This window comes from Centruroides vittatus, unplaced genomic scaffold (assembly GCF_030686945.1).
Source record: "Centruroides vittatus isolate TY-2023 unplaced genomic scaffold, ASM3068694v2 contig_979, whole genome shotgun sequence".
NCBI classification, from domain to species: Eukaryota; Metazoa; Arthropoda; class Arachnida; order Scorpiones; family Buthidae; genus Centruroides; species Centruroides vittatus.
Genome location: NW_027122650.1, coordinates 520,200 through 547,288, shown reverse-complemented (window position 1 = coordinate 547,288; position 27,089 = coordinate 520,200). Strand labels below are relative to the sequence as shown.

The following is a 27,089-nucleotide window of genomic DNA, read 5'->3' as shown; positions in this document are numbered from 1 at the left end:
TTAAATAATATCTAAGAAAGGACTAATACCTATTTTCGAATCATCAATAACATCTCTAATTAAATTTATACAGAAATTTATCTGACGGATTCTTTCATTTCGTTGTGTGATTCAATTACACCGAACTCTTCATTTTCGACTATCTTTAAATCATTAAATCCTGCCTTTCACTTTAACTATATTCCTTCCACTACAGTCTTTTACACTGATTTCTTTTAACCAGAAAAAATTAATATTAATTCAAGTCGTTAATATTCGAATTTTTTTTTAATTGCATAAATTCGTAATTGAACAAAGGAATTTACACTACTATACGATTACATTATGATTATACACGATGTTCATTTTAATACTTATCCAAGAGCAGAATAGATCTTTCCAGCATGGCATGATAATACATGGTGCATTAGTTTCGCTGCAAAGTTTACAATAAAATAAATAAATTAATTTAAAAAGATACACGTATAAAACGCGCAGAAGTTTCATGGCAATACGTAAATTTTTAAACAAGAACAAAATGAAAATTTAAACTGTGACCTTCACAAATTTTAACGCCAATATCTTTACAAAAGAGCAATATTATGCAACTGCTAATTGGTATAGCACTGCGATAATGTCTTATACTGAAGAACACTACTGCGAAATGTTTATAATTTACGGAGAAACGAAACGAAATGCACGAGAAGCAAGCATCTACATTCCACAAGCGCTTTCCCGCTGCACCAAGGCTAAGATGTTTTGATCATCTACTATAGCAGAATAAAGTTAACTGTTTTTATATTAATTTATGCAACGTTGGTTTTTATCCTTTATAGTCAAACATTTTTGTAAACTACATTACGTTATGCTAAATCTTCTTAAAATGATTCTTTTCATCTTTGCGCTAGGGAGAGACGGAGAAAATTTATATACTGTACTGCTACAGAACCATGCCTTTTAAATGTGTCCCTTTTTTGAATGAATTAATGAATTTTAAACGAATGCCTCATAAGCCATGCATGCGCTCGTGCAATGCTGAAAACATAGCTTCTGAACCTGGATAATTGTTAAAGCCAAACAACCTTCTATACGAATATTATTTGATAAAGATGTTCGTGTATAGTAAAATGCTTGTCCTTCTTCTACTAGTAAGATCATCTGCTTTTTAGGCACATCACTTAATATTTGTCTTTTAAAAAATATATAGTCTATAATTAGTTACCAATCCGTAAGATAAGATAACTAAATGCTAGGTTATTATAACTAGCAAAATTTATCTATTAAATTCCATATTTTGCAATTTAGTCAATTAATTAAATTTATGAAATCAACGACAGGTTTATTATATAACAATTCATGTCATTAAATTGCTTTGAAATTCTTTTAAAAAACAAAAAAAAAAGACTTATTTTAAAATACAAAGCTGATTGACTTACAGGCTATGCCTTATGTTAGGCTTTAAGGCCTACTAAATGAAGGGTTCAGGTTTAAAAGATGGTGAATATAATTTTCATTAGTACGTTATAATGCAAAGTATTTCAATTTAAATATTATATGCACTTTTTAACTATAACATGCATTTTATTCTGATTAAAGATCCCTCAATATTGTAACGGAATGAAAAGTTTCTATCACCGTAAGAAAATGAAAATGTTGTAATATTAATAGAACAAATAAATAAATAATTAATTAAATTACTAAAATTAATTATTTTAAGATACTCCGTGCTCTATTTTAACGTAAAATTAGAAAATATTACGACTCACACGTAACTTGCTATTTGTTATTAAAAATGTGTATCTACCCCGCTCCTTACATTTTAAAACAGAATTATTGTAACAGGTTTACAATAGAATGATTTAAATAAATATTAAATAAGAAACATCTTTAAATTGTATCTGTTAACAGACAATAGATATCAGAGAAGGAATAATTGAGTGATGTCATGTCAGTGACAGATTTTTCCGTTAGTTCTGCCTTAGGGTAAAGTCTGAGAAACAGGATTGAAACCTGTTAGATTAATAGATTGTTTTTTTTTACTTGCACATTAACCTCTATCACATATTAAAATGAATTATTATTCTTAGAATTTGCGTGTCACGTGGTATGCTGATGTTCCAGATTTCACGCCTTGTTTTCAAGCGACGGTATTAATTTGGGTTCCTTGTTCGTTTCTATGGCTGTTTGGACCGATAGAATTATACCTAAACAGAAAAAGGACGAAATATTTTATACCATGGGGGTTCCTAAACATTGTAAAATTGGCAAGTTTCTTATTTCATATTGTATTTTTTATTGAAATATCTTTATTATTGTTTTAAAACAAGATAAACGTTAATATTTTTCAGATTCTCTGCATTTTGTTAGTCTTCATCAGCGTAGCCAACTTATGCCACTACACCATGAATTACTTGAGAGGAGAGCCAGTAGATTTAGCTTTCATTTGTTCTTCATTACTTAAAATAATTACTTTTGTAAGTTTTATCGATTATTTTATTATTTAAACTGTAATATATAATTATTTTAAAGATACATAAATATGATTGTGAGATTTGAATTTAAAATTATGTAAAAAATTATAAGCTGTACTCGAATCTTCATAAAAAAAGAAGAAAAACAAATATAATAATTAAAAATACCTATTAAGATAAAGATTCTATATAAATTATTAAATCTTTCATTTTCTTTGATCCACTTTCCTTTATGCAGTGTGTGAATTGTTATAGATTTCCTGCAACAGAAGAATATAGCCTAATAATAATTACAATAATGTTATTGCTGTTTACACTATGTCTAGTTGTGTCTACTGATTTATTTATTGGTTAATGAGGCACTTATTACTAGACTTGTCAACGGTCGACTCAAAAGACGACAATCTACTCTTCTTTTAATAATAAGGGTCTCAGTAGCCAATAAAGAAATCAGAACAATAATAGTTATTCAGTACAAATTCTTCAATAATACGATATTCTTTGGCTTACAATTAACAAATTACAAGTGAATTCAATTTGATAATTCAGTAGTAATTTGAATATAATAGTTTCCTTTGATCAATAAGATATTTATTTATAGATCTTTCGGAAATCTTGGCTTATCTTACATTCATAAAAATTACTAAAACTGTGTTTAATTGATTCTTTATGCGTTATTAACGCAATTTATTGACAGTTTTCACGAGAAGGTTTAAATTCTACGCAAAGTTTAAAGTTCTAAATAGAATTTAATATCATTATAACTTTAAACTTTGCGTAGAATTTAAACCTCGTGTTACCATTTAAACCTTGAAAATGTCAAAATACATAGGCTATACATTTATTTAATTTTTAAATGTAATTTAAAAAATATATTCGTGTATTTATTTTTATTTCCTACAAGCAATTCGAAAGAAGTAAGCAAAAAGATTTTTTTTATTAGTCATTAGTTTCCATTTATAGTTTAGATCAGGTTACAGTTCTTTAGGGACTAATTTATTTAATGATTGATTGCTGACGTGCTCTCATTTTCTTTTTAAAATACATTTCATTTACTCTTGTGAGTGGCAACTAAAACTTGGCACAATTCAATTTCAGGCTTTACACTTATATAATAATTATGACTATAAACATGAACATAAGAGTAACAAAGAGTAGACGTAACTTACAATTCTTCTCTATAGTTTTTATAAACAAAATAGAAAGAAGTTTGCTACATTTCTTAATAATTTAAAGAGAAATTGTGTGGAAATGAAGATAAGTATGGCAATATAACTATGAAAAAAGTATGGAATTTATTCTGTGTTTTCATAGTTATCTCGAGTGGATTTATAATTATAAAATCCGTAATTCCAATGCGATTTGCTTTCATTTCAAGAGTTTTAGCAATTATTTTTCTCGTGTTTAATTTTATTATATTATAAATATAAGTAAATTATGAAAACTCATAAAGGTTATTCCTTCTTGCGTGACAATAAAAAAAAAAAAAAAAAGAAAGAAAACGCAGTATCTTCCGGATTGATTGATCAAACTGTTAATATGTTTCTTACGTATTTGATACTACTATTTTTAAAATAGAATTTTTTAAATGTTTCATTTCAGCGATCTTTCAGTACATTGAGCTTATAATATTTAAATTTTTCGAAATATTTTTCATTTTAAAAATCTTTAATAAATTACTTTTTTAGTTCTAAAAATAATAAACAAACTTTTCGAAAATAATTGATTTTATTCATCTTTTAAGTTGTATTTTTTTTTCTTCATCAGAAGATCTCGTAAAATAAATTGCATTTTATCGCGATTGCCTCCAAGCAATCGAGATAAAAACATATTTCGAGAATTATAAAGCATCGTTAAAGATTTGACTTCTTCCTTCGAAAGTTCAAGCAAATAAAACTTCGATAGATTTTTAAGTGAAAATTGCTATATCTGATATAAGTGCAACTTATGAAGCATTTAGGCCTAATACTTAGCCCGTCGTCGTCAATATATACTTTTAAAGTAAATAAGTTTCGTAGCAATATTGTGATTTATTGCAAGATTCATCTTCTAATAGAAATTCTTAGAAATTGTTAAGAAATGTTTCCGAAAAGCTTTTTCTTGTTTCGTATTGCTAGAAAGCTTTTGGAGTTTTCTCTACTGGCTTTAAATTCGATGAAGGTGCCAACTAATGGCTATAATCTGTCCTTCGATGTCACTTTTTTTTTTTTTTTTTTTGGCAAAACACTGATGAGATTTCAGAATGTGTGACTAAATTGACAATTTTTAAATCTCTAGCAATTTACTCGCAAAGATTTTCATTTTCATCTAACGTACTGATAGATGATGATTATTAATTTTATCGTTCAGTTTAAACACTGTTCTATTAATATTTTTGTATTATTTAGTATTATATATAGTGATCGGGAAAAGATGCCTAACATTTTGCTTATGAAGGAAATTATAGCGATAATTTGGATTTTGGGGCCTCTAACGAAAATATCATATTCTTGAGTACGTTTTCAAATAAAACTTTGGAGTATATCAAAAATAATTATGTATTCTATTTGCAATGACGACTTTTCTACTCACTAGCATTTTAGGCATCTTACCCCGAGTATCCGGGGGGATGCCTAAAGGATTGGGGTAAGATAACAAATATTCAAAAATTAATTTTATGCAATTATATCTTATCCAAATTTAATTTATTGCATATGTAGTACAAAGTACTTTATAGTAAGAGTAACAACACAGTATAAGTATTGTTAAGTTCACCCCGCCCGTTCTAACTAGCTCCATAGCTAGCTGAAAGCTTTCTTCAGTCCAGGAACCTTTTTGAGAAGTCCTTATATAATTTCTATGTATATCCTGCAATAAAACGAGAAAACAAAAAATTCATTAAAAATAGGTATGTTATCCCAAGAAAAATGTGGCATCTTTCCCATTTATCGGGGTAAGATGCCTAGTGGAGTCACGTGTTCTAGGATGTCCGATCGGGATCGGTGGTAGCTGACAATGGAAACTTTAGAACCTTAACTACATCACACATTAATTGTTTTTCGCAATTTTTAATAAATTCCATTTTAACTTTTAGTTTTAAAATTACTCTAATAACATTTCATAACAGGAAACTTCGTTCTATCTTGCTTTTATTCTTCTCAGATGTAGAAAATGTGGTAACGGTAGTCAACTACAGCTTTCCGCACTCAATATTGGCCCAACGATCCATCATACAAACACATGACAATATCTGACGTCATCGTTTGAAAATAACAAAAATTAGGTATATTTCCCCGATCCACTCTATATAATACAACAAAGTCTTTACAAGATGTAAGTCATTAGTCCATAAAGTGTGGCAAAACAAACATTCAAACATAATAATAAAACTGCTTTTTAAAATCAGTTTTATTATTATTATTATTATTATTAATTATTTCAAAGAGAAAAATGAATTATAAAAATACTTTGCCCATTTCGCTATAACAATTTATGTTCACGGCATTAAATATTTTATTATATTTTAATAAGAATTTTATTTTTTAGAGTTTTGCATTAATATTATTAGAAAGCTACAGGCGATTGGGAAAACGTTCGTCGGCCATTCTCTTCCTGTTTTGGGGTCTTCTAACCATCGCGAATTTCTTCTCTTACAGATCTTTGCTTCTCCGGGTATTTTTCTACGTAAGTCACGAATAGAACTTTTTAAAATGAAATAAAAAATCTGATTTCTGTACGAAATTTAAATTTAATTTTTTCTGAAATAATATTTTCTTTTTTAGGATTCCGAACTTGTAAATATTTTCTATTTTATAACGGAAATGATTTATTTTCCGTTAGTCGTGTGCCAGTTGTTCCTATCGAGCTTCAGAGATAATTATCCTTACAAGTACGATACAAATAAGGTATTTACAGTCTGAATAGATAAGCATAGATCTAGGTTAATTTAACATCTATGTAATAACGTGCTGAACATTAGTATAGCTCTAACAATTTTATTTTGTTATAAAACAATTGAAATTTAATTTATAAAATTAATAAATTTTGAACAGAACGTTTGTCCGTTGGATGAAGAATCTTTCCTCTCTAGATTACTATTTTCTTGGTGTACCGAGTAAGTCTTTTACTTTCTCTTTTAATTATATTTTCGAAATAATTTTTGACCAGACTTGATAATTCACATACGAATATAAAATTTTGCTGTAAACCTTGGGCTTATATAAAATATAAAAACTTATATTATATAGTTTAGTGTACCGAATAATTCAACCAATAACGTGTTCATTGTCGTATGGAATATTTAGTATAAAAAATTGAATACGAAATCATAAGAACATTTTAAGTATGTTCAAGATTTAAATTTTATTACTATTAATTCTTTCGTAAACGTTTATTTCGGAGAAGTAATTTTTAGAGTAAAGAGTAATAATGAAACTTTTAGTAATTTATTAGATACCATTAAAAGTGTTCTGATGATATCAACAATAAACCTAAGTTTATTGTTTATTGGGACACTGGTAGGCTCAATACTTAAACAACTACTAACTACCAATGTTCAGTGGATAACATGGTGTGGTTGGTACTGGGTCCTTACCTGACAGCGGGCTGTCTCCATGGAAGTTTCCTGGATTTTCTATACGTGTCTAACGTCTAAATAGGGACCAATTTCTCATAGAGTTTCTCCCATGAGGCACCGCTCTTTAGAAGTTCGCTCATGTGTCGCGTTGCCTTACTCCATCAATCCATTTATCCATTGTCTAATAATTGCTAGGTTTATATAATTACAATAGCTATAAAAAGTATAGAAAACATAAAAATGTAGAATATAATTATACAGTGAATTTATTTTTGCTCGTTGCAACACTTACAAAATATTGTCAACTGATAACATAACATCTCTTCGACCCTGATAAATACAGTACAAAGAGATATTTATCAGCCGATCGGATTAGAACTATCTTTTTATAATGAATATATTGTATGTCAAAAGAATTAATTATTTGTTTTAATAAGTTTTAATTCGTAATTTCGTGTTTAATTAATTAAGAGTAACCAACTTAACGCTTTCAAATAAAGAGTCACTCGTGTGTTATTAAGAAAACATCATTAAATAAAATATGTTTGAACTGAAATATCATTCTGATTCAAAAATTTGCAATAAGTTCATCAAATATGAACGAATAAAACAGGCAAAATGTTTCTTTCATAACAAAAATGTGTTTACATTTATCCGAATTATGATTCAACTAGCTTCAAATTGATTGTAAAAGTAACAAATTCATTTCAATCATAGTCTTATTTGGAACTAATCCAGAAAATGTCAAAGGTCCATTCAATGGAATGAAATCTTATAATTTTGTAACAGTTTCAAGGTTAAACATTATATTAATATAATCATGGTTAAAAATAATAATTTAACATTTCTATCTTTAGTAAAAAACTTAGAATTGGATAGTCTCAAAAAAGAAAAATGAGTTTTTCGTAACTCTTCTATTGATAATCTATAGCCAGTGACACAACTAAAAATTTCAATCCCTCAAGCAAAATAGCAAAGGGCTATATTTTGGCTTAGCGGGCTATGATTAGGATCTAGCCCTCCACATTCATGATCGTATAGGAATTTAAACATTTATAAACCGCAATTTTAGAATTTTAAATTGTTAGAAAATATTAGAGGTTAGCTAAAAACTATTAATATAAGAATACAGTATTTATAATTTTCTTACATAATTAAAAAGTTCTTATGTAGTTTTCCGTAGAAACAGTGACCAAGGTCTTTATGTAATTTTTTAAGCGTCGTTTAACTGCGCTTAATAATAGTTACGCTATTGTCTACAGCTAAAATATATTTCTTTGATCAAGCCCTAAATACTTTAATAAACTAATGACAATTAATGGTAGTTAATTATATAAACATATTAATATTGTATCGAATAAAATAATAATTAAACTAGTTTGATGTTTTTATGTGATAATGACAATGCATTTGTATTATATTTTTAAGACTTCTGTGTAGGGGACTGCGAAATCTTATAGACTTTAATGATCTTTCGCCAATACACGAGACTTTTACCGCTAATTACTGTTTTAGAAAATTTCAAAAGCGACATGAGAAGGAAGCACCAAAAATAACTGCGTAAGTTCTTTTTATTATATATAATTTTTATTATATTCTTACCGTCAGGTATTGTTTAAACATTAACTGATCCTAACACAATAAGTTCTGTTGTGGATTTGCAAAACGGTTTCCTCTATATCCTAATAAATTATAATTTATAGTCGTGTGTTTACAAAATATTTATAATATTGCATAAATGAAATTATCGTTAATTTCTCGTCTGAAATGTTTGTCGTACGGAGTGGTGATTACGTGATCTAACGTTCTCTTGGGATTTGGACCGTTCCATTTTGTTATAACGTGAGTCGAACACAAATCTAAGATGGCAACACGAAGTGAAAAATTCTAAATACATATTAATTAATGTTACGTGAAATGTGTAATTAGGCCTATATATGTCCGAATATCATTATTTTATTAAAAATATTTTTGACGTTTATAAATAAAGAAATATAATTTCTAGTTTATTTAATCTCTTAAATTTTATTTCAGTGAAGAAAATCACTACAAATCATCATCGTCATCATTAAAAGAAACGTCAAAATCTGATAATAAGCAACCTTCTATCGTCAGAGCATTATTTCGAGGATTTTGGTTCGCTTTACTTTTAGGAACAATTTTAGAATTTCTATATTCCCTTGTTAGATTCATCCCTCCTCTATTGATCAAGTAAGTGTACGAACGGAATTTAACAGAATGCATGATATAAATTGTCGAATTGTTTTCAATATGTGAAATTTGTTTCTTTACAGCAATATGATTGATTTTGTTGTCAATGATGACCCGACATGGAAAGGATACTTTTACACGTTTCTTTTATTTCTTTCGAGTTTACTTTCTAACTTCACTATCAATCATTTAGTATATTACATGGTTGTCACCGCTATTCAAGTTAAATCAGCATTAATCTCTGCCGTTTATAGAAAAGTTAGCCTTTATTTTCAATAATAATAAGATTAAAAATTATAATTAAATTAAGATTTTTCAATGAATGGGTATTAATCGTAAAAAAAACACAAATTGAACTTCATCCCTATTGTCATTGACTCAAGAATAATTATATGACTAACGAATTTCGGTAACCTTCTCGTATCTAACGCATCTCGATGGCAAATTGCTATTAGACCCCTATCTCTCCCGTGCATTAAGGCATATTACGTCCTGCACGAAATACTTATGTCACGTGAGACGATGATGTATATCTCTGGGAGGAACTATCCCTTTATAAACGATTTCGTGCCTGGATATTCGATAAACAGCTTAGCAACTGTCTAACATAAATATGAAATTCTAATTGAGTTTAATTAACGATTACGAGATATATAAAACGTTAATTATTGCCACAAACATGCGAGCTTATCTTAAAGTATTAAGAGATGTGATAATTATAATTTTTTTCTTTGAAATATTTAACGTAATATAGAATAATGCCATCACTTAATAACTAAATGATGTATTCCGATCTTTAACTGTCGTTATGCAGTCATTGAAAATATCCAGCTCGACTAGACGAAAATATACTGTCGGAGAGCTAGTTAATTTGATGGCCGTCGATGCAGAACGACTCTTCCAACTGTCCATGTTCTTCAGCCTTATCTGGGGTGCACCTTTGCGTGTGTTTCTCACCATTGTGTTCCTGTGGCAGTACCTCGGCCCTTCGTGCCTGGCGGGTGTAGCGGTAATGGGATTAATGCTGCCTATCACTGCCATTATAGCGAATAAAAATCGTATCGTTCAGGTATGGATTTTTTCATAGAGGTAAGGGTTCATATATGGCCGAGTAATGAAAATAAAGTTTTTATTTATTTGTATAAATGTGAAATGTTTTTACAAATATACTAACTTATAATTTATTTTATGCTTCACTTTCTTTGATCTACCAGTAAATCTTGTTGGAACGTAGCATTAATGATGATATTCTAAACAAATTTAAAACAATTTAAAAATCAATTTTTAAAGTACGCCTATTGTAAAAAATGTTTACGATGACCTTACCTTATTTAGAGACTTGTAACAACAAGTAGAAGGAGCACACAAAAAGTAGAGGACAACAATCTTCTTTAGACATTTATTGGAACACAAGTCCTCGATGTAGCAAGTACAGTAGGCTACCTGTATTTAAATAACATAAGGTTGTCGTGAACATTTTTAAAAATATTTATACAATAAGAACAAGAAGCAGTTTAAAATAATAATAATAACATTAATAAACTGTGGAAACGGAAAATATTCACGAACGACGACGCTTCGATCTGCATAAAAGTTGTTGACGACTATCATGTATTTATTAATTATTTCTAGATAAAGGATCAAAAATATTTTTAGATTTTAATCTGCTAATAATTTAAATTTTTTTTCTAAACTCGCGACCTTTCTTTTCTTTATAACTGTCGAATATCCTTTCACATTCATGCTTTTTAACAAACAAAATAAGTTATGGGATCTTTCCTATGGCAACGTCAAGTTCCTTTCGATTTATTAGATCCTCATACATAATGAATGTCTCTCTAATAAAAATTTATTATCAATATTAATCTGACAGGATTGAATTTATCAATCCTATTACATTAATATCGGTTTTCTTTCTTATCATGCCTCGTATTTAGAACATTGAATTCTGTATTAATTATTAAATATTTCAGGAATATATTGACGACATTAAGGTAATTCGGGTAAAAGAATCGTTTTCAGAATTATTCACTAACAAAATTAAGTCATCGAGTATTAGAGCCGTATCCGATACTAACCGAATTCATCGAATTAATTACTTGAATATGCATAAAAATCCCACTTTTCTAATACGCATCATTCATCAAGCCACTCGTCTGTTTAAAAAGTAGTTTCTTCGAACAATTTGATTATTAGGGCGTTGCACGAAACTGAGTTAAAGGAGCTTAAACTCTGTATTAGGGCTTCTACATTGTAAGATGTACGTGTTTTGAATAGTATTTTGTAATTTATAAAAAGAACAAAAATCACAGTGAAGAGAATGAAAGAATATCTGATAACACTACTTAAGGAACTTTATATAAGTTACCTATTTATTTTATCTAATAAAAGAACAACGTGACAATTCAATAATAAAAAAGAGGATTCTAACGTTGCATTTGCAGAAATTTTAAGGATTTGTTGTAAAAACGGCACTTTAGACAGGTAAAGATGCTTATAAAAATATAAGGAGAATTTTGAAAGGATATTCCAAATAACAAGTGTAAAAGAAATGCGATATTCATTCAAAAATGATTAAGAAATCGTGTGATCATTGAAAAAACAAAGAAATATTTTTCTGTTTCTAACATATTTTATGATTTTATACTACATGTTTTCTCTATATTAGGTTCTTCTAATGAACACCAAGCAATTTTTCTTAGCATATGTTAATTAATGAATATCGGCTCCATTATTATTCTGATAAAGACTATAGATTAGAAATTCTTAAGTACTTTCAATTATTTAGAAACGTTTTATAAACAAACCTGAAATTATTTGCAATTTCGTTCATTAAGTATCAAATACAAGCGACATCTCCAAGTTTATGTGAAAAAATCTTTTACTTCAAATGAATGTTCATGTAGTCCCTTAGCTATAACTTTCGTGCATGCTTCCGTAAGAAATAGTGTGCAAAAGTTCTCCGGAGACAATTGATAGCAAAAGTACTCTTTGCTATCAGTTATCTCCGAGACAGACTATATAATAATTAACCGATGTTAGCATTTTTATATTTTTATTAGGACATCTGCTGTTGCTCCTACAATGAGTCAGGTAAGGCGGAGAGATACCTTTGAAGCGTACAATGATGAGTTTGCCGCTTTGCCTCTTCGTTTCATGAACGAAATTACAGCGAAAGGATGTGCTTCAATGTTTTCAAGAGAATTTCTTAAGTAATATGCCGAAAACACGACGTTAATGGACGTGAAACGTTTTCAAATTTGCAAACTCATACATCATCCGCTTTATTTCATTTGATTCATAGGTTTTATTATTTTTCATGCTTTGTAAACTATTAATGTTTATATTTTAAAAAAATATTTACATTAATTCATCACACGCATTTACGTTATTTATTGATAAAAACCTTTTCCAAGTCTCTGAAAATATATTGTTTACGAACAAAGTAGGCCTATTTGTATTCTCGAATATACGTGACATTTAAAGAAACACAAATGCGATTCTATCTTTATTAGAATGTAAAATGATTAAGTTATGACAAAGTCTTCTAGACAAAATATTTGGAAAATTAACGATGAGAGTAAAGAAAGTAAACTGTTAGAGAAATTACTCATGAACCGTTCATTCGCGTGTCTTATTCCCATTCAGATACAGTAGACGTCGGGTAAAAACATACTACTACGTTGCACGTATAGACTTACAGATCACTTCAAAAAGATTTCTGACTTATCTAAATGTAATTACTTAGAAATATTTAGTGGAATTACGAAAAAAGGATATAAGAAATTGTCTATTATCGAGGAAAATTCATTTATCAGACGAATATAATAGACCAAAACTAGGCACAAGTCTTTGCTTTCTATTAAAAATAGAGAAAAACAACTTTTAATTGAAAATCTAATAAGTTTAAATAAATATCATCGAAAGAATTTCTAAAATATTTATCAGTTCTTTTTATAAGAGGAAAACTCTTTCGACAGAAAATGTAAAGTTGTGTGTATCGAATTAACTCTGTAATACCATTAGTAAGCAATATTTAACTGTTAAAAATAGAATTTATTATAGCATTTCAAATTTTTTATTTTAAATTCGGTATACTTATGTTGTTTTTTTAAAATTTTGTTTTAAACTACTTACTTATCTGCTAAAAATATAAATTATTGTGACATTTTATGCGTTTTTAATCCTTGATTTTAGTGTGATGAAAATCTAAACTTATTTTCTGTACGAAAAAAAATTCATTTATGATGAACGGCGTGTGTGTGAATGTTTTTCATATAAATTTGACTATTTCAATATACAAGGCCATATATGGATCCCTATTTTATATACTAGTTTTATTATAATTGTTTTTAATAATTTATTCCAATTTTAGGAAAAACAAATGATTGCAAAAGACGATCGCTTGAAATTTATGAACGAAATTTTAAGCGGAATAAAGGTTCGTATTTCACTCTAAATAGAGGCCTGTTTGTTAAACAAATCAGATTAATCTCAGTATATTGATTATATTTTAGTCACTTGTTACAAAATTAAATTGATTAAATTCACTTGTAAATCAGGTACTAAAATTGTATGCCTGGGAAGAACCTTTTATGGACCGAATAACCGATATCAGAAATAAAGAAGTTAGTTTGTTAAAGAAATTTTCTTATTTTAACGCTTCCGTTTCTTTCGTTTGGGGATGTTCGCCATTTTTGGTAAGTTAAAGTTAATTATTGATAAATTTTAGAAATTTTCTGTTAAGCTAGTTTATTTTTATTAGTTTAGCTTGTAACTGCGCTGTTATTTCTATTATTTGTGAATTGGGTGCGACTATTATTCGATTATTATTTGTATAGCAATGCAGCACTCAAAACACATACTTGATTTCAGCATACGGTAAGAATGGCAACGCTGAATATTAAACTATGCAATTTTTCAGTTTAAAATAAGCCTTATCTTCCTCCAATAGGTAGCGCATTTACTGTTACAAGGCTCTGTCTATAACCTTTTTCATCATAATTAAATTTCTAAAATCATAATTACAAAATATAGATTAAAAATATATTACGAATTATTAATTCTAATGAGGTTTCTGATCGTTTTATTGTCTGATTGTACAGTTTTTCTGTATTAGTAAAAATGTGTGGCTAATCCAAGGAAGGATTCTCACAGATAAGTCGAGTTGGCTTCCCAAATTTATACAGAACTCAGTCACAAGTGTGTTTGGATGTCGCCTATAAGCTTTATTTTATTATTTTGAAGCTCGTTCCTACTTTAAACACATCATTCGATAACTCTGTTTATTATTCAGAAGTGATGAAATGAAATATTAACTTCTGTTTTATAGAAACAAATTATTTTAATAAATTATAACCTGAAAAGAGGGAATCAAACAGGGGACAATATTATCGATAGTAGTAAAATAAACTACTAATGATTAATTTCATTTATTATTTGAGGTATAAATATTAAGAAGATCCACTCAAATACATCTATTAAAGCAATTGACTTCTTTGAGAGTGCAATGAATATCGTTCATTAAAATGGCTTAACACGTTCTCCGTTAAGTGTCACATTTTAATGCGACTCCTCAGAGAATAAGCTACGTGATTGAAACCTGGTTGATTTATTATTTCGATTCTACGCACAATATTTGATCTCTTAGTTACTTCACGTATGATTTACAATATTTTTTTTTATTTAAAATAAAAATATAATAAAAGTTTCTTTCGAGACTTTACAATCCAGATTTATTTTATTACTGAAATCTATCTTTATCAATTATGGAAAAGAGCTCGTTTAACATCCCCGTTAAAATGTTTATTCTTAATATTTTATGTAGGATACTGAAGAAAACTAATTTGTTGCTTTATATTAATGTTTCTTGACCTTTTTAGTGATCGGAACCCCCTTGAAAATGCTTTCAATTTTCTTTTTTTTTTGTTCGTTATGAAATCCAAATGAATCTAAGATGGCAGAGAGGGTAGTGGGTGAGGATCCGGGACGTCCAGTTTATTGCGGGCTGTAAAAGTACATAGTACGCTTGATTCGAATTTATATAGTATAATATAGCTTTAAGTTTTATATTGCACTAAAGGTTAAAAACGTATCGTTACCATCTGCACCCTCGATTAAGAAACATTGCTTTATATGATTACTTCTGATAGTCTAATGACAAAATGTAAATAGATATACTACATTTTAAATTAATAATTGTTAAAAATAAATTATTTTTCCGTCTATGTTTAGATTGCAGTCTCCAGTTTTGTGACTTTCGTTATGGTAGACGATAAAAACATTTTAGACCCTGCAACTGCATTCGTGTCGCTTACGCTTTTCAATATGTTACGGTTTTCTCTAGTCATGATACCGGATTTGATATCAAATTTAATTCAGGTATAATAATTTTATACTTTTAAATTGATATTACTTTGATGGATAATTTTATACTGGAAAATTCTTCATAGACACGCGTGTCTTTGAGAAGATTACACGAATTTTTGATTTCCGAAGAACTCGATCCCGACTGTGTTGGAAAATATCCGGATTTAGGCAAGTATTTTGATAAATAGCATTTAACTTTTTAAATATTTATGCGTAAGTATGCTGTTGCAGACGATACAATTACGGTGAGAGAAGCCAATTTTACGTGGTCGAAGGATGAACAACCGGTGTTAAAAGATATTAATCTTAAGGTCAAAACGGGTCAATTACTAGCTGTGGTAGGACAGGTGGGATCTGGAAAGTCTTCTCTACTTTCTGCAATATTAGGCGAAATGTATAACATCAAAGGAAAGGTAGATTTAGTGGTAAGTTATATTCTTACAGTATACTATTATACATTTTTTTAAATTTTAATTTTAATATTATGATGAGTATTTAATAGTAAAAAATCTGCAATCGAATTTTAACAGAAACTGATCGTTTATATAGCATTATTTATGTTAATTACAAAATAATTACTTTTTTCAAAGATTATAAATAGGTTCAATGATTATAAAGGTCAATATATTTATACTAAAACGATCAAAATATCTTCTTTTTATTTGAATTTCTTATGAAATATTTTATTTGCCCCAGAAACTTTAATTTTTAAATATTTTATTTTATATTCGTTGTCTTCAAGCTGAAAAACTCTATTATTAATAGATAATAAGACTTTCTGTCGATTGATACTTATACATTAGTAGAAATCTTACTTTATCAGATAAAAATTTAGATAATAGAATCCCTACGGATGATTAATTGATTAGTGAAGGGGAGGCACCGACATATTTAAACAATATTACCGATAATTGTTTGTTAATTTATATAAGTCATCATATTTTCTATACGCTTTAATTGAATTTCTTTTAACAATAGTAATTATTTGGTAATATTTAAAATATTTAGAAATTAATTAATTATTTTAAATTGATATTAATAAAATTTTACAAACAGTCGCCAATTTAAAAATTTGGAATATAATACTGTAGACAAAATTATTCCATTGTTTCTTATAGTAAAAAGTTGCGTATTATAAATCTATAGTTTTATTTTTTTTTTAAATATGTCTTTGATTATCGTTATTATTTTGAATGCGACGTAGAATACATTTAATTTTCCTCTGTCATTGGAATTAATTAATTTTATTCCTTAATAAAATATATTCAGTAGTTAAGTATTATATAAAATTTTTAAGTTATAATTTTCTTCTATTGTTTCATTGTCTACGTATATAGTAAAATATGCTTAGTAATGTATATATTAAAATGATTTTTATCTAATTATTTTATTATGCCGTTTTATAAAATTTTATATTGTCAAACCTCTTAACACTGATGGGAGCATTAAAAAAAATACGTTGTTGGGGTGGTCATTGTTTGGAGGTGGCCTTTATTGAAGTATTACGTAATATCGCTACGTCATAAATATGTTCGTAATGATTTTGTTTTAAGCAATAGTCCCTTGAACAAGACTTACTTAGATAAAGCCATGCAATTAAAAACTGGAACTTTTAATTTTGAATCACTGTACTATTATTATCGTATTGTCTATGTTGTATACAAAAATATATGAATTTAATATAATCGGTTTTTCTTGTAGATGGTTTTAATTTTATAATTTAACATGATCTTTATTGTATAAATTATCACCGTAGATTAATTCTCACACGACTTCCAATTTGTTAAGTAAGTTTATTTCAAACTGTCTAAATAATTGGATGAAAAAAATTGACCTAATACATAACTTAATTAGGCCTATCATAAATAGATGAAAACAAATTTTTATATGCACTAAGTTTATAATAGTGAAATATTAATTCGACAAATTATACGTTTCTGAACATTTATGTTTTATATCGTGTTAACTAAATGAGAAGCAAGAAGAGTTTAATGAATTCTACATCGTAAATTTTCTGAATTTTTAACAGAAAAAATTTAATTTTTTAATATTTTATTATTTAAAAGATTGATGGTTTTATAAAATATTGATAAAATGAGGTCAAGAACGTATTTGAAATTTAAAGGACTTTCTGTCAAATTTACTGATACCTTTAGAATTTATTAGGTACTCTACCGTACCTTTCGTTAATATCCTATAGGCTACATGTACAGTACATGTACTATACATAAGATTGTTGTGACTAAAAGAATCGATTCCATAATAGAAACAAATTTGAAAAGAAAGAAATCGATTTCAGGGAGAGAAGGAAAGAATCGATTCTATTTAGATTTTTCTTTTTTCTTTCTTTTATTGTTATTATTATTATTTTTTATTTAGTTTTTTATTTTTTAAAAGAAAACTAGAAATCATAAACACGAATTTTATAAATCTTGCAATAATAATTAAAGAATACAAATTGGAATAATACTAAAATTTAAAGCCAGTTTTCGGCATTATAACTGAGAAAAGCAGCTTTTCAAATCGCTTCCCTAATAGCCTATTTCTGCCTTTATCTAAGACATTACATGCATTTGAAAATAGTTTTTCCATAGGTATAGAGGTTACCATTATAGCTAAATATTTTTGCGCATCCTTGTTCTATTAATTAAGAGATTTTATCTGAGATTTTTACTTTTATCATGAGCTAGTTCCTTATGATAACTGTAGCTCCAAAAATCTAAACAGCTATCTCGTTTCAGGCCTATAAACTCATTTGAATGATTGTATTAGGTGTCAATCTGTAAGTTCCTTCTTTGGCTCGAGTTAGCTTGACCAAATCTTTTATAAATAATTATCTTAAAGCTTGACGTATACGGTTTGAATACTCAAATCAAAAGGCATTTACTACAATAAGAATCAGTAGAATCTCAACAACACTAAATATACAGTATATATTTTGGTGAATACGTCATATTGCTTTGAGATCACTTACTAATTTCCAGCACTCAAACACATCACTAGTATTTCTTTTGAAACATTATAATGGATAAAGAAAATAATCTGGAATCAATTTATGTTAATTAATTTTAAAGACAATTGCAGAATCAAACAAATTTCGATTACTTATAAAGTAAATACTGTAAACCAGTGGTCCCCAACCCTATGCCCGCGGGCACCATAGCGCCCGCCGATCGTTTCACGTGTGCCCGCCGCTGTGCGACCACGATAAAAATAAAAATATTTCGGTTTTCAATAAAATGCTATGTAAAAGTTTTTTCGTTTTTAATGATTAACCACTCAAAGTAGAAATGGCGTCCAACACAGATAAAAGCACAAAGCGAAATGCGACCGATCTCTTTTTCTCCTCCGCCAAATCTTCACCAACCAAATTTCCCATACCTGAAATGAAATAAACCGGTCCGTTCTGAATATCATAAAATCAAAGTACAGATCACGACTTACAGATGAACACCTTGACGATTGCTTACGAGCAGGAATATCATCATACTCTCCTAATTACGAAGCAATGGCCAATGAAATGCAATGCCAAAAATCACATTTACTTTCAGATTTATATTTTTTATAAAGAATTTTTATACTCTGTAGATTTTGTATGCATTGTTTAGTAATTACTTGTTTTGTAAAAATTATTGTTAATAGTCTTGTGTATGTTTTATTACATTTTTGGAATTAAATGTTTTCTGTACATTATGTGTATGTATTATTAACTATGTCCAAGTATAAATTCACCTTGAAAAAATAAATGGTGCCCACCGTCCGGCCGGTATTCTAGAATGTGCTCTTAGGTACAAAAAGGTTGGGGACCCCTGCTGTAAACGAATAAAAGTTATTTATGTATTACTATTATTAATTCGATTCAATGTGTAACCATTAATCTTAATAATCATGAAATTTTTAAACTGCTTAAAGTTACATATCAAGTGTCAGGTATTAATTAACCTACAGAAAATAAATTTGATAAGACTTTTTAAATATTTTTACAGGGCGAAACTGCTTACGTGCCTCAACAGGCTTGGATTCAAAACGCCACTTTGCAACAAAATATTCTTTTTATGAGAAGATATGATTCTGCTCTTTATGATGAAATATTGGATAATTGTTCTCTAAGACCCGATTTAGAAATTTTATCCGGAGGTGATCAAATAGAAATTGGAGAAAAGGTAATTCAACTTCTGTAAGAAATACTTCGACTACATCAAATAGGACTTAAATGAAGTTAAATATAAAAATAAAAAGCTTGTGTGTACGTATATTTACATAAATTTTTGAGTGACGAGAGTGAAACTTGGGTACAAACGTAGACCAATTTGGACTGGAAATTATCATTAAAATTTACGTTCGACGTTTATGTAAATTATATTACTACAAATGATCCTTTATATGCAACAGAAGTATTATTCTCGTAACTTAGTTGCTTACAAACAAAACCTAAGTTCTCGTATATTTATTTTTTGTATCAATTATTTAAATAAGATTGTTTTTACTTATATTTTAAATTTATTTCATAATGAATCAAAGTCTATCACTAATTATATAAGCAATCTTTGAGCAGAAATGTAACCGAAATGAATGTAATTAAACAGATCCTGAACAAAGCTTTCTGTTCGTTTATAGGGTGTCAATCTAAGTGGAGGGCAGAAGCAACGTGTTAGTTTGGCCAGAGCCGTGTATCAGAATGCAGATATCTATCTATTGGACGATCCTTTGAGTGCCGTCGATTCTCACGTGGGAAAACACATCTTTCAGCACGTGATTGGCCCCAAAGGGATGCTTAAATCCAAGGTACTGTACACAATATTTAGAATGATTAAGTTAAATACAGGTATTAAAAAATCCTTAATTACATTTTGAAATTTTGTAATTATTCTTTATTTTTTGCTTTAAAATAAATAAGTAAATCTTTGATGAAGTTAATATGTTTTTATATTGTAACCATTTCAAAATGATTTCAGTTTTCAACTGGGAGCAATTAATTTTTTTATCTTTAGACTAGAGTTTTAGTCACCCACGCGGTGTCTGTTTTACCGGAAGTTGATATGATTGTGGTGTTGAAAGATGGAAAAATACAAGAAATGGGAACTTATAAAGAACTTTTAGAGAAAGGAGGATCGTTTGCAGAATTTCTGCAGGAACATTTACGAACCGAAAACGTAGTCACAGATAAAGAAAAGTTTGAATCTTTTATATTGCTTTAAATCGAAAATATTTTAAAAATTATTCCAAACTTACGAAATAATTTTAATTATTAAATGCTTTCAGCGAAGAAACAGATCCTAAGATTCCCATTTCCCGCACAACTTCTCTAGAAAGAAGCATTAGTCGCCAATTTTCAACTCTGAGTCAAAGATCAGAATCCAAAGAATTGACTGTTGTTAATCCAATTTCTGGACAGTTAATTGAAGAAGAGAAAATGGAGATCGGAAAGGCAAGTCTTAAAACTTTTATATAATTAAACGACTCAAGGTTCTAAACGAACTACGGATTTTAGCTTTTTCTTGGATATTGAAGACGAAAAATATCAAGAAGCTAACACTTATCACCATTTCTCTACCTGAAATCCAATGATCCATTATGTACCATAGTTTTATTTTTCCGAGATATAATAATATGATTTATATCATAAAATGTTATCAGATTTCTTATGTTCTATCATTTGAGTTTCATAAATGTCGATTTTATTTGACATTTGGAACAATTTTAAATCTCAGAGAATCTTTTGTTTAAAATATTTTTATTGTTTACATTTATTTTAATTTATATTACTCGATAATCAAGTCTTTAACGTTAAATTAATAATTTAATTTCGTAATTAAGAACATGCAAATGAACTTTTAGGAAGTAAGTTGATTGGTTTGTCATGAAAATAAAATTCAAAATTCAAATGCTTTAATTTTGCTTATTTAATTCAATTAATTATTTATTTCCATTCGAATATTTATAGGTAAAGACGGCCATCTATTTAAAATATTTAAAACACATTGGATTACAGTTTACAATACCAATCGTTGTATCCTATATCTTGTATCAAGGCTTCGAAGTGAGTAAAATCGATTATTCAGATTTGAAATGAACTCCCACAATTTATCAATTTGAAAATTTGTTTTCAGATAGGTTCTAACTTGTGGCTAAGCGTATGGAGCGAAGACGAACCGCTTCCAAACGGACTTCAGAACATACCGCTTCGAAACACACGAATTATAATTTATGCAATTTTTGGTGTAGTCGAAGGTAAGTTCTTAATTTTTATGGTTAAATAAATTATGTAATTTTAAAGAGAATATTTAAAAATAATTCCATATTTTTCAGGTATTGCCATGCTAGTAGGCGCCATGTTACTAGCAGCTGGAACTATGAGAGCATCCGGAATATTACATCGCCGCATGTTGGATTACGTCATGAGAGCGCCGATGTACTTCTTTGACACGACACCGTTGGGAAGGATTCTGAACAGGTTTGGATATATACTAAATTATTCGTTCAAATTTCAGTAAACTATTTCGGATATCTTAAATCTAATGCATTTGCCAATTTTGATGTTTTTATTACCTCTTCCAATGTTTTTTTTAAAGGTTTGGAAAGGATATAGACGTTGTAGATACGCAGATTCCTCTCTGCTTCGATTCGTGGATTTACTGCTTCTTGTCAGTACTAGGAACTTTGATTATTATTTCTATCAATAGTCCATTGTTTGTGGTCTCCGTTATACCCATTATCATCTTTTATTATTTTCTGCAGGTGGGTAACAAACCATAAAATTATTTCGTATAGAATAAAAGTATATGGCATCACGAAGAAGAGATTCTTTTTTGTTATAGCCTATCAATAATGCAGTTTAAATTAGCTGATCCAATAAAGATATTTTACTCTGATATTGAATTTATTATGAAGTATTTTTCTTTGGAATTAAGAACAAAAGAGTGCTTAACTCCAAACTTTTTGTTTAATTCCAAAGAACAAAAGAGAGAAGAGGAGACAATCGAGTATTATGAAATATGAGTTTTTCTCACAAAAAAACTGATCGGAAATTGAATTATTCAAATATAAACATAGGAAATATGAAAATTAGAGAAGTAATATTTCCTGTTTTTTTGTTTAGATGATGTATTTGGCCACGTCTCGCCAATTGAAACGAATGGAGTCGGTCACTAGGTCACCCATCTACAACAACTTCTCCGAAACAATTAACGGAGTGAGCAGCATCCGTGCCTACAGGGTGCAAAAACACTTTACGAACAGAGCAGACGAAAGGGTCGACGTTAACCAAACTTGTTATTTCCATTCGTTGGCTGTAAATAGGTATCGAATTAACTAATAATTACACCCGCTTATCAATTTTTAACTGTGAATCTAATTTATTAATAATGTAGTAAATTGTTTCCATTTGTAATAGGTGGCTTGGCATCCGACTGGAGTTTCTTGGCAGCTTTATTCTTTTGGCAACGGCCTTATTAGTCGTGTGGGCCAGAGATGACATGGATTCTGGAATCGTCGGATTGAATTTATCTTACGCTTTAGGGGTGTGTTATATATATTAAAAATAATCCCGACTTAACCCATTCATTTTATAAATAATAACTGTAATTAAGCACTAATTCTATTGTTGGTTGCTTATTTAAATTTCAGAATATACGTAGTATTGTTTTATTATTTTAGATACGTAATTAATAGAGATGTTATTCGGTTTTAATTTTTTATTACCTTATATAAATGAAGTTGAGTACTGTATTTTTAAAAATTATATTGGTCTGTGCATCAATTTTTGTTAATTTATGTGTGGACACAATCGATTCTGAGTCACAACGATTAGGATACAAACAGCTGTCGCGGTTCACTTATGCTTGGGTGAAAAAATGACTGTAAAAACTGTAAAAAAAAAGTAACTCCTTTTATAAATCTCCAATCTTGTAAAGTGAGTTAAATTTTTAAAAATCTACCGGAATTTTGATTTACAAAGTTTATTTTAATGAACACGAGTCCCTTCTTTTATCTGAGAAGCCGTTGAACATGTTAATTTCTTAAAAATTATAAAATAATTCAACAAGTATGATTTATATTTTTGCTTGGCAAATCTTTGTTATTAATACGCCTATTAAAATAATATAGACTTATAGTCCCTTACCTATAAAAATGACTTAATCGTTAAGCAATTCTGTACTATTTCTTGCATGGAACCGAATTATTAGTTAATTTTAAGTTAAGTAATTTTATTATTTTACATTTATTCCACAATTTATGACAATCGTTTTGTAAAACTATTTTCAGGTGACCGAGTCGTTTACCTGGCTGGTGAGAATGAGCGCAGAATTAGAAACAAAAATTGTTTCTGTGGAGAGAATCGACGAATATTCGCAACTCGAATCCGAGGTATAAATTATGTATTTTAGTAAGAAAAAACCCAATACTTCTCCAGTTATCGTCGACATATATTGCAGCGCTTACGACATCGAATTCAGTAAATTTCAATTTGCGATCTCTCCAAACTTCATATTTTAATATTAATGGAAAAAAAAAGATTAAACTTTTATTCCTTAAAATATCTCCTCACCACCGCGAAATACTTTATGATATAAAATATATTATCGAACACTTCGTCGTCATAAGAACTATAAAATATGAAACCTGTACAATAGGTGAAAACTATAAACGTTATAAGTAGATAATTTAAGTAACATAACTCGTTTTAAGTAGTTTGATTTATTTCTTAGATCATTATTTTTATACAACAGGCACCATGGTATTTACCAAGCAATAAACCGGATAAAATATGGCCGCCTACCGGAAAAATATCGTTTCTCAATTATAGCACAAGATATCGGAAGGGTCTCGATCTGGTTTTAAAGAGGATTAATCTAAATGTCGAACCGCAAGAAAAGGTAGGACCTTTGTTAAAATTTTATGTGAAATGCCGTCGATTAACGTGTCGAATTGCTTTTGGGATCGTTCAGGTAGGTGTTGTGGGAAGAACTGGTGCAGGCAAATCCTCTCTGACACTGGCCTTGTTCCGTATAATAGAAGCATCGGGAGGAGCGATTGTCATCGATGGAATAGATATAAGCGGCATTGGACTTCACGATCTCCGCTCAAAGCTGACTATTATTCCCCAAGTAAGGCATTTCCCTCTTTTCCTCTTGCATAAATTTAAATTTGGAATTTTATAATATATATTTTTTTTTCCTCGTGTTTTTCATGAATTCTTTCTTCTATTTTTAAGACTTACGCTTTTATAAATTACAGCATAGCATTTTTAATGTTTATTAATTAAAATAATTGGATTTTAATGTTTAACATATTTTCGAATCGATAATCTGTTATGACGGAAGATAGAATATGGGTCCGCAGAGGGAAGCAAATAGGACAGTTGCGGGTTCGAGTAAAAAAATTCCACAGATTATCATATTTATAAAATTCCATGATATTCCATATTCCATAAATTATAAGTGATTGAGGTATGTTACCTTACACCTCGACCATGAAACAGTTTGTCTGTCCTTTTGTATTGAAGCAATGTATTCTATAATATACTTGTGAGAAAAACCCCCAAAAATTAAATAATTAAATAAAATTTATTGATTTAATTATTTATCTCCAAGCTTTGCCTCCCTGAAAAGTTTTCTCATAAAACACGAGAAAATATTGAGTAAAGTTTAAACTGGCATTGTTTAGAGATACAAAATCGTTTTGGTGTTTCACTTTTTATTTATGAATTAAAGTTATTTTATTTTTACGAAAATATTTTTAAGAAGATAGGAAAGAAAACAAGACGAAAATTTCAATGTTTAAAGTTGATTTATTATTTATCATTTTAAATTTGTTTTCTAGGATATTTACTGTTTATCTATTCTACTGACCTTATTTTGTAAAAATTTTAATGTTTTAATACAAAATTTAAACGAATAAGAAAGTTATTAAGTTTAAATTAAATTAATTGAAGAATGTCGAAATGTTAAAATGCTTTGATTTATTCATTAAAGGAAAATTAAAAGCAAGATCAACCCTTTCTGCCCTGTGTACACAAAGAGGGTTATTTCATTATTAACTTAATGACGGTTACCATTATGAATGCCTTCATTCAAAAACATTAATTTTAAATCAGGAATCAGGAAATTGCAGACATATTTCTGTATAATTTTTGTAATTACTCGTATAAAAATTCACTTTTAATTAAGGTTATACAAATGATTACGCTTATTTTTAAGATAAAATTATAGGTCATCTCATCTACCCCTTAATGTCAAAGTGTCTATCTTGACGACAAAACATTTATTTTACTAGGAGAATAACTTATTTTAATATTTATTTATAGATAATGTAATGCTGTGTGTTGATAATTAATGAAAATTAAAAACAAAGATGATCTCTTCGAAAATATGCACGATCGAACACTAAGCAAATGATGCACTCCTCATATGATACTACGTATAATCTTCATTAAAAAAAATGTATTTTTAATTATTGGCTTATCTCTAGTGAATATTTTAAACTGTTTTGCATATTTGAGCAGAGATAGAGCCTCTAATAAAAGATCGTCTCTGTAAAGAAAGTCTGTTTGTCCTGATGGTTAGACATAACGGAGATATGAAGACGTATTTAGTTTCTTCCACGTATTTTTAATGTATAGAATACCGTCATCCATTTTAATTAATTTGATATAATCTTTATTTATTGTTACTAAATGTAAATTCCTTATGATAAATTCTATTACTTTTTTATTGTTTCGTTTTATTTTCTCTTGATAAAGTCACGAATATCAATATAAATTGAAGTTTATACAGAAAAAGAAGTTTCATCAAACGTAAATTATTTACGAAATATTTTTTTTAGGATCCTGTGCTTTATACCGGAAGTTTGCGCATGAATTTAGACCCTTTACAAGAATTCACGGATGATGATATTTGGACAGCTTTAGAACACGCGCATTTAAAATCATACGTTGTAACTTTATCCGAAGGTTTAGATCATACAGTGAGCGAAGGAGGAGAAAATTTAAGGTAAAAAAAGGATTAATGGTTGTAATATAATCTATGATATATATATAATATTTATATATTTTACATAGTGTCGGTCAGAGACAATTGGCGTGTTTAGCGCGTGCCCTTTTAAGAAAAACCAACATTTTAGTACTGGACGAAGCCACGGCTGCTATAGATTTAGAAACCGATAAACTGATCCAGAATACTATTAGAAAAGAGTTTTCTCATTGCACCGTCATCACCATCGCTCACAGATTGCATACAATCATGGACAGCGATAGGTAAGTGAAGTTTATGAAAAAGAAGCTACCATAATTAGATTTTTCTGCAAGAGATAACATAATTTCCATCTATTCGTTTTAGAGTTATCGTTTTAGAAAATGGAAGAATCGTAGAAAATGGAAATCCCGACGTTCTTTTACAGAATTCTCAAACTATGTTTCATTCCATGGCAAAAGATGCTGGGATAATATAATAATCATCAACAAAATTAATTTTATAAAATAAATAAAAACAATTTTTCCATAAATA

At 28.8% G+C, this 27,089-nt stretch overlaps 1 protein-coding gene across 1 annotated transcript; it reads left to right on the top strand.

The window, feature by feature from the left end:
* The first annotated feature begins 2,331 nt into the window (after positions 1 to 2,331).
* Positions 2,332 to 27,089, top strand: LOC136985803 (multidrug resistance-associated protein 1-like). Its single transcript, XM_067283162.1, has 29 exons — positions 2,332 to 2,453; positions 5,976 to 6,113; positions 6,212 to 6,334; positions 6,482 to 6,543; positions 8,434 to 8,565; positions 9,040 to 9,216; positions 9,300 to 9,474; positions 10,031 to 10,285; positions 13,592 to 13,657; positions 13,779 to 13,916; positions 15,451 to 15,597; positions 15,669 to 15,753; positions 15,817 to 16,010; positions 19,572 to 19,748; positions 20,203 to 20,370; positions 20,577 to 20,758; positions 20,848 to 21,013; positions 21,530 to 21,625; positions 21,696 to 21,816; positions 21,895 to 22,039; positions 22,158 to 22,323; positions 22,685 to 22,884; positions 22,979 to 23,105; positions 23,851 to 23,952; positions 24,315 to 24,461; positions 24,534 to 24,692; positions 26,410 to 26,576; positions 26,645 to 26,839; positions 26,922 to 27,089. Exons 1-29 carry the CDS (start codon positions 2,382 to 2,384, stop codon positions 27,031 to 27,033), a joined length of 4,194 nt encoding a protein of 1,397 aa, XP_067139263.1. The 5' UTR covers positions 2,332 to 2,381; the 3' UTR covers positions 27,034 to 27,089.